The sequence below is a fragment of the Vulpes vulpes genome, chromosome 2 (assembly GCF_048418805.1).
Source record: "Vulpes vulpes isolate BD-2025 chromosome 2, VulVul3, whole genome shotgun sequence".
Lineage (NCBI taxonomy): Eukaryota > Metazoa > Chordata > Mammalia > Carnivora > Canidae > Vulpes > Vulpes vulpes.
Window position 1 is genome coordinate 63770932 of NC_132781.1, and position 14321 is coordinate 63785252.

The window sequence follows — 14321 nt, forward strand, 5'->3', positions numbered from 1 at the left end:
AAAACAATTTATGAACATCACTCTGCTTCCACCAGGATATGAAGTTAAACCCTGTTTTACAAAACAGCCAAGAAAATCAGCACAAGTCCCATAATAGAAAAATAAAGCATAAAAGAAGTCAAACTATAGGAACAAAATTCTTTTAATAAAACAAAACAGGGGATCCCTGGGTGGCTCAGTGGTTTAGCGCCTCCCTTTGGCTCAAGGCATGATCCTGGAGTCCCAGGATCAAGTCCTGCATCAGGCTCCCTGCATGGAGCCTGCCTTTCCCTCTGCCTGTGACTCTGCCTCTCTCTCTCTCTCTCTCTCTCTCTCTCTCTCTCTCTCTCTCTCTGTCTCTCATGAATAAATAAATAAAATCTTCTTTTTTTAAAAAATCAACCATAATTGGTAACACCAGCATTTTAGGTCTTTGAGCTACCTGTGACAAGGGCTGCCAGGCCATCATCCCTGTCATCACTAATGTAAAACAAGCACATTGAAAAGATGATGAAACATTAAAAATTAAAAATTTATGCTGTCAACTTTGACTTTACTGCAATTTAGCATCTTCATATGACACTAAAGAATGACGCTTCTTGTTTTATGTCCTTTTTATTAAGAAATCCATTATTTAGAATAATAATCACAACCATCTAGGGAGTTTGGATGGCAAAAACAGGAGAAAAGTGGCACAACTGCCCAAGAAAACAAAAATTTTCTATCTTTGACAATTTTCAACCAAGTAAAACTTGGAAAATAAAATATTTTGCTGGCAGTAAATGGTAAAGTATTCACAGACTTAATTGTAAAATTTCAAGCTTTTTAAAAGAAACTAAACTGTTTCTAACCATAAAAAGAAATTTCAGCCCATGCTCGTGGTAATTTATATGGACTGTGTAGAATGATGAATAATAAAATTAAATTTCTCAAGCTGAGTCTTTTGCATCTGAAATTTAGCCAAGAAAAATGATGCAGCCTAATGCCATTTAAACATGGTCAATAGAAATAGGTAGTCAGACCTGAATTATCCGATGTTTTGATGTCAGGTCCCCAGCATAAAGCCAAGCCACATGATTAAAAATAAGTGAAGAAATGATACAACTCTCTAAATCAAATTTGGGCCATATGACAATTACTAGGAAGCTTTTATTTCTGCTTTTTTTTTTTTTAAAGAAAAAATAATGATTCTTTACCTTTATCTTGAACAATTAACTCAAGATCTCTGAAGATTAGACCTGGAGTCAGTAGTTTCTTAAAAGTTTGCCAGGTGATTCTCATATGGCTCAAATTTGAGATGCACCCATTAGAAAAACTCCTTTCCTCTTTCAAAATAAGAACTACTTGCTAGCATTTGTTAAGGTCCACTTACATAGACATTCATCTACACTGGGGAAGAAGATTGGATATCCAACCCTCATTTTTTTATTTCACCTGTATAGCTACAGCCAATAAATCAGTGATTTCTGTCCTGACAGATTACAGCTCCCAAATCCTTATTGCCATCTACTCTGCCTAAAAGTGCTTTGTCATCATGAACAGGATTTCTGTTTACGCTGCCCAGCAAGAACTGAAGAAAGAGAGAAGACTGAAAGATGAAGTAGCTCCTTGCTTGAAGAAAAGTATGAGCTAAAGCCTTCAGCAAAGAGCCACAATTCCATGTCTGATAGGATGGATAGGCAAAATGGGAGGCTTTACGATATTTTTTTTGTTTGAAGAGCTATTAATACGTACCTAGATCATTTGAAGTGCCCAAACATCAAATGCCAGTATGACCTTACACAAAAATCAATTCCAGATGGATAAAAAAATTAAATGAAAACATAGAAGTACTAAGATAGGTGGGTAAATATTTTTCTGATCTTGGAGTGGGGAAATCTCTCTAAATATATAATGAAAATAAAAAGACTATAAAAGATTGAAGATTCTGAATACACAAAAATTAAAACCTGTATGGTAAAAGAAATCATGAATAAGGTGGAAAGACACAAGATAGATCTAGGACAAAGAGATTCATGATATTTCTGACAAGAAAGGGGAAAATATCCTTATTACTCAAAGAGTTCTTATGAGCCAATCAGAAAAAAGAACAAATACCTAAAGGGAAAATATGCCAAGGACACAAATACAAAGACATATAGTCAATAAAAATGTGGAAGAATACTCACCCTTCCTAAAAATCAAAGACATTTGAAATGAGTAAGAATAAGCTATCATCCTCAACCCACCAAATGACAAAAATGAGAATATGGGACAAAATCCTGTTTTTGCAAGAGTGCATACAAGTGGACAGTCTTGTCCATTATTGGCAGAAATATAAATTGGTATCACCTTTGTGAGTGCAATTTAAAACAAATATAAAAAATAAAATAAGCATATCCTACAAACATTCTGCTAGGAATTTTACTCTAAAGAGATAATTACAAAGAATGAAAACATGGTTAAGCACTACAGTTTGCTTATAAATGAGAAAATTTGGGAAAACTGAAAATGTACTAATAGAGAATTTATTAGGTAAATTATAGGACATGCATTATCATGTGTATAAATAGATGTAGTCATTAAAAATAATGTTCAAGATCCATACCGAAGTGGAAAAACTTCCATTAAACACTAGTCATGTTATGAAACAGCAAGTGCATAATGTCATTTATACAAAATCTTATACATCAACCTATCTATTTACACATGCATTGCAAAATGTGTGAAAGATGTCCATGAAAATGTTAATAATGGTTATTTCTGAGTGATGAGTTTAAGGGCAAGTTTACCCTTTATGTAGTTTTTCCTGCATTGTTTGAATTTTCTACAATGCATAATTATATCTTATTAAAATAAAGATAACTCAAAATAATTGCAAAACAAACACAAAATAGTTTTAGAATGTCACAACATTTGGGATCATCAGCCTGCCCAAATCACTATCCTTTTTTAATCACCAAGAAAACAGAGTTGACAAATGTCTTTCAGTGGGGAAAAAAGAAACAAATATGTTCTGGTAAGTGAAAAATTTGGTTATATTTGGCTTAACCTTAATCAAACAGGCTTAATTCAGAACTTGTACATGAAGTGACGCAAATTATTTTGTTAAGTTCCTTCCTGGGAGAAGAATAGCCAGCATACACATTGGAGGCAAGAAAGCAATGCAAGCCCCTTACTTTGACATGAAATACCCTTTTTTTTTTTTTTTTTTGCCTACCAAAACAATCCAACTATATCATTCCAATAGACTATCTCTACTTAACTTTTTAAGACTGTCACAGTTTTCTGGAAGACACTTTCAGGCAGATTAAGATGTCACCTTACATTTCCATTTCAAGAAAGAAATGCATTTTGGTGACAAAGCGCAACATTGAGGTAAGCTGAAATTACTAAACGGTCGTCTTCACTATAATGAGGCAATTATCAATTTTCTTTAATCTTGCTGTCATAAATTAAACATGATAAACTTCATAAAAAAGCGTCTCTCTTACGGAGGAATATCATATGTGAATAAGAAATGATACATTTACAACCTCAGCAGATTGATTAAATATTCTCAGCACAGCAGTATGTTAAAATAAAGCTTCAAATTTGGAGATGCCAGCTATAAATGTTCCTTATTATGAGACAAATTTCCTTAAAATGTGCTCCGTTAGGCTCCATAAATATCACAAAATTCACAGAATTCTAAAAGTCTTACTGTATCCTTTTGCTAAAAGGTTTGTGAAAATAGGATTATATTTACTCCAGGGAAAGAAATTAAAATGACTTTCTTCATTCTAGACTATGTTCAGTCATTCACAATCAACAATGTTGATTTGAGTGAAAAGATTTTTCTGTGTCATAAAGCTAAAAACAACTTTTAAAAACACAAAGACTTGCCACAAAGCATCTTGCCCATAGACTAAGCTATCTACAAATATTTGTTAAATCAATGTTTAACATTTTAATCAGAAGTATCTAAATGAACAGAGCAGTAAGCCTGCTTGGCAACCAAGAATATAAATACGGTACAGTGAGTTAGCATCCATGGTCACAGAGTTTAGTTTTGGAAAGGATATAATTCTAGGATGGTGAGGCTGAAAACCCTTTGTTTACTTCATAGCATGGCAAGGAGACCAGAGCATTATTACAGTGGGACCTACTGAGAAAAAGAATAAAAGTGTTGCATAATTCCTGGGTCTCAGAAAGCATATGTTCTAGTCTTTTGTTGTTGAACAACAGGAACAGGAAATAGGCTCAACCCGGGGCTGGATCCTACTTGGACAAATCTAAGGTCAACTCCTGGCAAAGCAATTCAGTCACCACAGAGGCCCAAGCTAAATTTTTAATTGTCTACACTTAAGGAATCCATGAAGACCCCCGCCAAAAGCCTTGGAGTCCTCTCAGAGAAGGATTGATGGCCCAAACGTGTATGCCAAATTGAGAAACTTGTGCAGTCATCTATGTTGCCATTATAAATTGATAGTATTTGGAGCCATCATAGCTTCAATTCTTTCATTCTGAACTTAGGTCCATGGAAAATGATCAATATGGCTCCCAAGATCTGCTTCTAATGATGTAGGGACAGATACACAAGTGTGTTTGCAGGAATATTAAACACGCACTTATTTTATTATGATTAATATTCATTATAATTAATATTACATACATATTTTTTAGCTCCGAAATAAATGCGTAAATGTAAATTTCTGTCTTAGAGCAGGCAAGACCTCCTGCACAGAAGCTGGCAGAAGAGTCTGCTTAGACAACAACAGTGCAGTGACTCATCTGTATTTTCACAACATGTTTGTACCAGCACCCATGTCTATTTGTAGCCTGACAATAAAGGCCCTACGTGAACCATCTCTGAGCTGCCTGCCTTTAAAAGCAAGGACACTATTCTCATTTGACTCATTTGAGCTACTTGTTCAAAAGCACAGCTTTTGAGAATAACCCGCTGCCACATCATAAAGGTATGTGATATAATTGAAGATCACTTCAAGCTATGCCAATGCCCTGCTTAGTCTTGATCTAGTGTTTAGAAAGTCAAATAAATGCAGAGGACCACCCTCTAAATAAGCCCACTACATACCACTATTGGCATCTCCTCGGGACATAGAAAAAAGAATGCCTTATCAACATCCTAGACTGTAAATACCATCAGAATAGGGGTTCTTATCTATCTTGGTCACTTATCTGTACCCCCGGCACTTAAAATAGCGTCTGCCACACAGTAGTCATGCAATAAATATTTGCAAAGGAATAAATCAACTTCTGCCATGGACCTGGGAAATGATCTGCGACTTCACACCAAATCCACAAAATATTTCATCCTAATGCCAAGTTAAGATTTCTACTGCTAGAGCATCAAAACGTCTGTATGTTCTAGTACATGCTCTGAGATGCTTTTCAACATATTAAGTTACCTTACTCTCTAGTCCTTAAAATAGACAACCAATAGAAATACTCATTTAAGTCATCTACCATCGCAAGTAGTGATGGTAGTACCTTCAGTCATTGTACCAGTGCTTCCTATTAAAATACTGGGATATGTAAAACCACTCTAAAACTATTGAGTGTGCATGGGTGTGCATGTGCACACTAATTTCTAGATCATTCTAGAGCTATAAATCCAGCACTTAGATCTATGCACCCATCCACTAATAGCATTAGTTTGCCCCAAAGAAACAGATAATAGACTATTCAGTTCAACAAATATATATTAACAATCATTAATTTTCTATCCCTTTTATGTTTCCACCACCTACTGTGACTTCTACAAGTACCAAATTGCGGTATTTTGCCAATACATTTTTTCAAAGGAAAAGACCAGAAGTGAGAGAAAAATATGCTCTTCGATATTTCCAAAGACTTTTAAAATGTTGAGTTCACAGTTTCAGTGAAATAATCAACAGAGGTTACAAAAGCTATTAATAAAGTAAGCAGAACATGTCTGGCAAATATCCTCGTAGGTCTGAATTTGATACTTTGAATTAAGTCATCTCCTAGGAGTGACATCCAGCAAAAGATCCTTTGAGTGGACAACCTAACATCCAGACACGCTGAAAGCATTTGCTTCTCTGAAAGTCTGTAGAACTCAGAAAACTGCTTATACTCCATCAGCAAGGCCTTTCCCATAACATTCATCACAGATGAAATACTCATGAGAACCACATATGTTACACAATAGAATCCTTTACTTTCCCCAAAATGTGCACATGTGGAAATTAATTCACATAGGAGGGCCAACAATAGATCTGAACAGATTTCTTCCTCATCTCAGATGTGGTGTTTTAAAGCGAAGGCTTACGAGGTTGGAAAGGGGTTCAATTCAATTTAAAAAGGCAGGAAACTAACATATAGGAAGTGTCGCAATTTCTCCATCTCGATGAAAAGAACCTTCATGGAAAACTATGTGTTAAAAAATCATCTGCACAGGAAGTCCCCATGTATTCTGAAAGGCAGGGAAAGGTTTCTCTTGCCACTCTCAAAATCACAGCTTTTTTTTATTTTGTTAGCATGGCTTCCTGTTGTTCATGTTCTTCATGCTGGCCTTAGGGTGCTTCCCCACAGCTCTCTTTTCCACTAGTTTTCTTGAATGATCTGATGTAGTATTCCTTAGGCTCTCATCTGGATGAAGAATAACTGGCCAATTTGGATACAGATCAGACTTATAAAAATACTACTACTGACATCACTGTTAAGGTTGACTGCATTCATTCCTGTCTTTATGAATGAGGAGAACAGGGAGGAACAGCCTATCCATACTCCTCATCTCTGCACCGGACCACACTTTGTTTCACTCCCCACACTGCAGGTGTCTCACTGGGAACATAACACATACGTGCATTCTAGCCAGCACAATATTACTTTTTTCAATGTTAATTAGTTTCCAATATTTAAAAATCACTAGCTTTCCCATAAGAATTTGAGGTTTTGGTCTCTTTTTGAAAGTCAGAAAATGAAGTGATACTGAGCACATATTCACATGGGAGCAAGCAAAGTTGAGTGGCAAGTGCCCCCTTCTGATAGAGCATGCGCTCTCAGGGGTCATCACAGTCCCCAGCTGTGAGAAAGTCAAACTAGCCACGTGGAAAAGTCATGTTCAGAGTCCTTAGTCCCCAAATGTTCCAGACATCCCAATCCAGGGACCAGACACATGAATTAAAAAGCCTGCAGGGACTCCAACTTCAGCTGCCACCTCACTACAAACGTAAGAGGCCCAAAGAGAGAACCACCCTAGACAAGTCCATCAGGCTCCGAAACCCCAGGAAGTGTAAAACGCCTGTTCCAAGCCTCTACGTTTTGGATTCATGTGCTATGCAACAATAAGGGCTGAAAGGAAAAAATGCTCTTAACAGACTAATAAATACAGTTGTTCAAAGTAACTTCTCCCTTTTCACTCGGGTTGACAAAGATGTCATACGTAGTCTCTGTTTCAATTTTTTTGTGTTTTGGTAGAACCTAAAACATGACTGCACAGAGAAAACAAAGGTAGAAGAAAAGCAATCTTTTGGAATCACCTGTATTTTTTTTTTTTAATAAGCTCGCTGGCAGCACTGATGAATGTCACATAGGTTAATCGGTAACAAGTACTGAAGTAGAAGGACGGGGCTTGAAAAGGGCTTGAATCTGATTCTTTTCACAAGAATACCAGCTTTGGTGCACCCGGGTGGCTCAGTCAGTAAGCGTCTGACTCTTGGTTTAGGCTCAGGTCATGATCTCATGGGTCTCAGGGCTCCGTTCTCAGCAGGGAGTCTGCTTGAAAATTCTCCGCTCCTCCCCCCACCCATGCTCACTCATTCTCTCTCTCAAATAAATAAACCTTTAAAAAAAATAGCAAGTTCACTCATTACCCTATATTCAGCACCTAGCACAATGCTTATTTTTTCTTAGCTTTGTTTATATTTTTCTGATGGATAGAAGGCACCCAAAATATCCTTTCTAGCACTAAAACTTTAGCTGTTACTGATACAAAAGGAAGGCAAATAGCACCTGCAGAGTAACCAACAAACTGTGCTTTGTACAAAATAAGTCAAGCCAGGGTCTTTACAGCTTAATGACAGGCATATTCAAGAACAGGAGAAACAACTCTTAACTTACATTCCTTAAAGCTGAGTTCTACTGATAGATATGCAAATCCAACCTCAAGCAAATCACTCAATTTTTTGATGACTGTTTGCTCATGTGTAAAATGAAGCTAATCATGCATTCCCAGAAAGAGTGTGTTCATCAAGTTTCACAGAATATGGTCCGTGCACACAAGGTAGTAAGTAGAAGAGCTAAACCTGGTGCCCTGCACAAAATTAAAGCAGCTGATACGCTTTTGCCCAAATAGAATTGTATATCCTCATTTCCTTCCCTTCTTTTCCCCACTTGTGACTCAAGCCAGATTTCATCGAGCTATTTTTGTAATTACTAAAATGCTGGAAATATAGCAGCAGGCCAGAAGCAAAGTAAAATGCAGCATCCAGCAAAAGAAAGAAAATCACGCTGAGTAACTGAAAGGCCATCTGCTTCTAGCTGAGCTATAGGGGTGAGGAAGGCAATCTGGGCTGTACTATTTGTGTCTTCCCCCAAACCAAACCCACCTGCATGTTGTCAGTGGCATCCCCAAGCAGTCCTCCAAAAGTGATAGCATTAGTTACAGTTGCCAGATAAATGAAGAGAATTGCTGAAAGCGCCTGAATATTTAAAGCATCATAAAAATCACTGGCGAAAAATGGTGCTTTCCTCTTTATGTCCTTAATTAGTCCACCACAGAACCTGCGTAGGGAGAAAGCAAAAATGTGACAATGTAAAACAAATTGACATCAAATTAACCATGAGATAACTTATTAAGCCACAAAGAATTTGTATTCAAAGTGTCTGAATCAACAAGCTCTACTTAACCACTTTGGATATAAAACCAGAAAACTGTAGAACAATACATTTTCTTCTATCTGTCTCTGTCTTGGTCACTAAACTGGGTGTCACATTCCCTAAAGAACAGACAGTTGGTTTCTAGATGAGAGTGAATTGTGTAGATGAATGAAAATTTCTCACTGTTTGAAGAAAAACATCCAAACGTGAGAGCCAAGCATGGAAGGCCCTTTATAATCTTGCCACAGTTTCCTTTTCAGCCCCACTCATCATTCTACCAGTGTTTACTAAGCACCTGCAATATGCCCAGCAGTACTCTAGGTGCCGAAGACACAACAGTGAACAACACAGGCAAAAACACCTGCCCCCAGGGATTCCACTTTCTACATGGGTGACAGCCAATATGAGTAAAATTCATGGCGCTAAAAATCAAGGGAAAAATTAAGTGGGCTATTAAGTGCTAGAGAAGCAAATATTTAATATATTGGAGTGGCCAGAACAGGCCTCCCGAGCAGGTGACTTTGGGATAAGTTCCGAAGGAATGAGGGAGGAAGCTGTGCCGGTATGTGGTGGAAGAGCACTGCAAGCTTGGCCCCATTCTGCACATTAGTAGTCAGCGGTCTTGTTTGTGCATCAGTCAACTTACCCTCCCAACCAAACGTCACCTCTCAGCCTTCCTCACACCCTTCCTGCTGCGTAGGTGGTCCTCCCTCAGAACTCAGCAGCTCTCTGAAGTTCTGACCTTCCACTCAGAGTTCAGATTTCTACCGTAGGCTATCATACATTATCAGGACTGTCTGGGGCTGAGAGTAGATGGTGGCGGGGAAGGCTTGCTGGCCCTCGCTGCATCCGGTGCCCCACTGCAGTTTTCTCAGTATGCACGGGGCTGAGCATGGGACTGGGCATGCTGTACACACGCAGTGCATTCAGGAAAAAAGTGAACTATATAAGCATGAAAGTCCAGCCTGATTAAATAAGAGCTGAATCCCAGAACTCATATCTATAGAAAAGGAAAAGGATATTCCTATTAAAAATAGTTTGTAAAGAACTATTAAGAAAAAAAATACGGGGAGAGGTCTTGTGTTCTCTATTCTTTAAGAAAAAAGAAATAATGTGCCTTTAATGTCAGAGAGAAACCCAAGCGGGTATCAGAGCAATAAAATCATTTCATTCAGATTTAATTGCATATTAAAAAAACATAGCTTGGTGCTTTCAAAAAAACCCTCAATGTCCTTAAAAAGTACTATCTTCATAACACAAGCATCCTATTTAAAATATTACTTAGGAGATTTACAAAGGCAATCTGGGAAACCTGATTCTCCAACTGCAGGCTCAGGAGACCATCACCTGAGAGTTCCTCATTTCTGTAACATGTTGTGCACTTGCATGTCAATGTACAGGGAAAGGATGGGATCACAGAAGCCAAACAGGGAAGACTGGCACATGACTGCCTTCCCGCCACTCACTCACACCACCTGCAGTCCTGCTAACTTTCTCTCAGACGCCTCTTCCCTCACTTCATGGCCTAGATGCCAACCTAGCACATACCAGGCACTTTGCTGTCCCCTATCCCCGCCTCCACATCTTCTGGGTCTTCCTCCACCTCCTTCAGGACTTTCCTCAATGCTGCAATTCTTCATAAGGCCTTCTTGGACCTATTTAAACTGGAATACCTTCCTCCCATCGCCAAACTCTGTACTTCTGCTTTAGTTTTCCTCAGATAATCATTTGTTCATTTTCTCATTGTTTGTCTCCCACTACTACCAAGGAAGACCCAAAATACAAGGGCTTTTTTAAGTTACTGTTGCATCCCTCACCCCAACCCCCACCCCTGCAACTAATCTATCTATACACACACACACACACACACACACACACACATACACACACATTGGCTGAACAAATGCACAAACCAGTGAGTCAAATGCTGATAGGAAAATGAAAGGAAATTAAGATCTAAATAGCTCCTCATCATGAATGGCAAAAGAATCCATCAGTTACCGTCCAGTTCGCTGTAATTCTTCACAATCCGCGTGTCCCCCTCCTCCTCCTCCATGGCCTCCATCATGGGGGGTGTCCCCATTCATCTGAATATTCTCTCCACCTGAGTACATATTCTTTCTAAGCAAGACAACAGAGCCCAAGAGAGTATTAGTCCATTTTATTCATCTGCTTCTTAGCTGTGTCATGCACTAATGAAGAGATGGACTGAAAACCTTTGGGAGAAAGATCATTACATCCTTCTGCCACCCTACCAGACAATTCTTAAAGTGTTCTACTTGGAGGGAAGACAGTGACTGTTGAATAAAAAGCTGAGTGTGTTGTATACTGTACAAGGGGTACACTGTTTCACTTGAAAAATAACAGATTTTCAAAAAAATGCCTTCTCCAAAATTATCTTACCCAATAGCCTCTTAAATCTATAGGGACTCCTCTTGGGTAAACCAATGTTTCTTTATGTATGGAAAGTCCCCAACACATCCTCCAAAAATCTATAATGTATCCCAGTATCATAATCTGAGATCTCTAATTTGCAATCACTGAAGAAATAACAGCATACAACATTCACTTTACAGTGTCAACGAAATGTCAAACCAAAGCACATATGTGATTCATTTGAGAGAATACATCAATTTAAATGGGAACCTGAAAACACAGTATTAGGATAGTATAATGACCCCATTTCCTTTTCTGAATACAACCTCCTTCTAATGGATGAAACACCCCAATTGCCTGATAATTTACCTCTTGTCAGATGATGGAAGACTCTTGGGAGGCTCTATCCTGATTGCTGGATCCCATTCCCCAGGTGGAAGGACAATGACTTCATCCAGGAACTCGTCAATGCCAGCAATCAGGTCCTGCCTGTCTTTTGCTTTATAAGCAATGTCATGGAACACCTAGAGGATAATAAGAGATACACTGATCCAACAAGAGAACTCTCTACATGCCTCACAGAATGTCGAGCCACTTTAATATTTAATATATATTTAATATAATCATATTCTCATATTTCCTATCAGCTTGTCCCAAACTATTTTGGTATTCTGATTTTGAACCCAAAGAATATAAGTAGAGGCATGAGAAAACAGCTGTGTTTCTTTTATATATATATATATATTTTTTTTAAATCAATACTGTAACACAACATTGCCTTTCATCTCTCACTGGCATGTGCCATTACTGCTATAGTTGCTGTGGAAGCCAGATGAAAATGGTTTGGAGAAATATACAAGTCATTCTCTGAAATGCAAATGACTGGGACAAACCATTGCTGGTATATCAAAAAGGAAAAGTTCAAGCTGAGTGTTAAGATAGGGTTAATAAGACCCTAACACCGCAACTCTCAAATGCACTAATAATGCTAGCTATCAAATGAAGAAAAATCTAAGTTATACTGGTAACACAAAAAGCAAAGGGCTTTAAGCAGGTGATCATCTGTCTAACCTTTTAAACAAGGCAATAACTAAGCCATCCTTGGTAGCAATGCTTCATGTCTTTGATATGGATATCCAAAGAAGGAGCTTCCAGAATGTACATAATCCTCTGTGCCAATCATTCCAGTCTTCTAACCTAGCTGATGATCTGCAAGTCCTTTCTACCTTTTCATACCTCATTCTTTGGTCTCTAGGAGAAAAGATGGCTCCTGCTTAACATTCTTACCTATTCTTAAAGATCGCTACTAAATCTCGTCTTCGACAAGAATTTTTAAAAGCTGTCAAACAAATAACATGTAATGGTCTGAGGGTTATGAGATTGAGAGTAGGGCAGCACAAAGTGCCAGCACCTCATCTGTGGCGGGTACAGCTACAAGAGAGGCTGGAAAGTCAAAGGGTCACTTTTCCAGCTTCCCAGGCAGATAAGGATTGACAGTTCTGACCAATGAGATAAAAGAAAAAAGCTGTCTGGAAACCTTTAGAATACCTGTTAAAACAGACAAATACAGCTTACATTCCTGCCCCCTTTTTCCTACCTTGAATACAGAAGGGATGATGGCTGGAGCTGACTGCAGTAGCCACCTTAAGACCACCAAGCAAGAGCCTTGGCTCTTGATTTATCATTAAGCAGTTAAGTTAAATCAACTCTAGTAACTACCTACTTCCAAATTTCCTGATATGTGAGCAAAAAAAAAAAAACAAACCCCAAGTAGTTTAAGCCACTATAAATCAGGATTTTCTGTCACTTAGAGCTTAAAGCATTTCTAATTGTTACATCTTAGGAGGAATGATTTTTTTTAAGAAAATATAAACACACAAAAATAAATCAAAGAGCCCCCTGAGATGTTTTGTTGCCTCAAGGGGGAAAACCAGCAAAGCTATGCATTAACGCTCTTGGTCCCACGTTAAGTAACCATCTGAATAATCACCAAAAAGAACCTCCAGAACTAAATGCCCTATTCTCCACTTAGCACTTGGAGAAGCTAACAAATCAAGTAATAAAGCAAAAGTGAAACATTTGGAAAAACAGTAAGCTAAAAAGACACAGAGGCAGAAATCAGTGATCCCATATCCTACTTGTATTTCTCCTACTGAGACTAGGGTTAAGGGTTTCATCATATCTAGAATGTGTGTAACAACATTCAAGCTGTTATGAGAGTAAGGTTATACTGCCAAAGTACTAGATACTCTGCAGTAACAGTTGCTAATGCATTTTAGAGTGTGTATAATTCTTTCCTGCAAGATAAGAAGACCATAAAAAACAGGTACTTTCTGATATCTAAGAAAAAATGCATGATTCATTTTATTATGCATTACTTTATAGAACCCATTATTTCTGAAACAATATGATATATGGATGCTTGCACTCCCAGAATGAATATATAAAACATTTTAAGAGATAAAGTTTAAATTAATACAGTGATTTGAACTTTTTAAAGAATATTTAACATATGTCAGTTTTAAGAATTGCAAATGCTTAGAAAAAGAAAGGAAACCATATTTTATTCCAACATAAAATTTATTTTTTGAAAACCTGTGCAGATATCAGCTCATCTGCCAAGAAAGCTGTGCCTCATGTCATAAAGAAGGCTGGTAACCACATAATTCTAACTGAATAAATTGTGACAGCCAATTCACAGTATGAAAACTATACAAGTGGAACATTCACAGATCACCATGTTCCAGATCGCCTACCTCGTCAGACATCAAGGTGGCAATGGCTCTGCCTATCTCATGGTAGGACTTGGCTTTCCCCTTAGGACCCAAGAGAATGAACAAGAACCTAATGGAAGAGGAAAGAAGAAAAAGCTATAAAACACATTTCATCAAAGTTAATATACATTAACCTGAGACACATCTATCCTAGTTTTTAAAAAGTATAGGTCTAGAATTCATCTTTAAAACAAAGGTAATATTCTCGGTAACACAAAAGATGGTCTTTCACACTACAGTGAAACACAAATTGTTGTTTCTTTGGAGGCAAGAAAGAATTTACCATGGAAACCCTGAGAAGTTTCTCACTGAGCAAGAGAACTTCACTTTGGGAGTCATTCAATCTTTTTTTCTAAATTTTCTTTT

At 37.8% G+C, this 14321-nt stretch overlaps 1 protein-coding gene across 16 annotated transcripts in view; it reads right to left on the reverse strand.

The window, feature by feature from the left end:
* The window catches only part of SLC4A4 (solute carrier family 4 member 4), a 424139-nt gene that overhangs the window by 98585 nt on the left and 311233 nt on the right, over positions 1 to 14321 (reverse strand). For all 16 annotated transcript variants that reach the window (XM_072748813.1, XM_072748814.1, XM_072748806.1 and 13 more), the window contains 4 exons: positions 13938 to 14025; positions 11551 to 11705; positions 10807 to 10926; positions 8535 to 8709 (listed from right to left, as the gene is read on the reverse strand). In XM_072748813.1, the coding sequence (XP_072604914.1) occupies positions 8535 to 8709; positions 10807 to 10926; positions 11551 to 11705; positions 13938 to 14025 (538 nt within the window). The remainder of the gene's footprint in view (positions 1 to 8534; positions 8710 to 10806; positions 10927 to 11550; positions 11706 to 13937; positions 14026 to 14321) is intronic.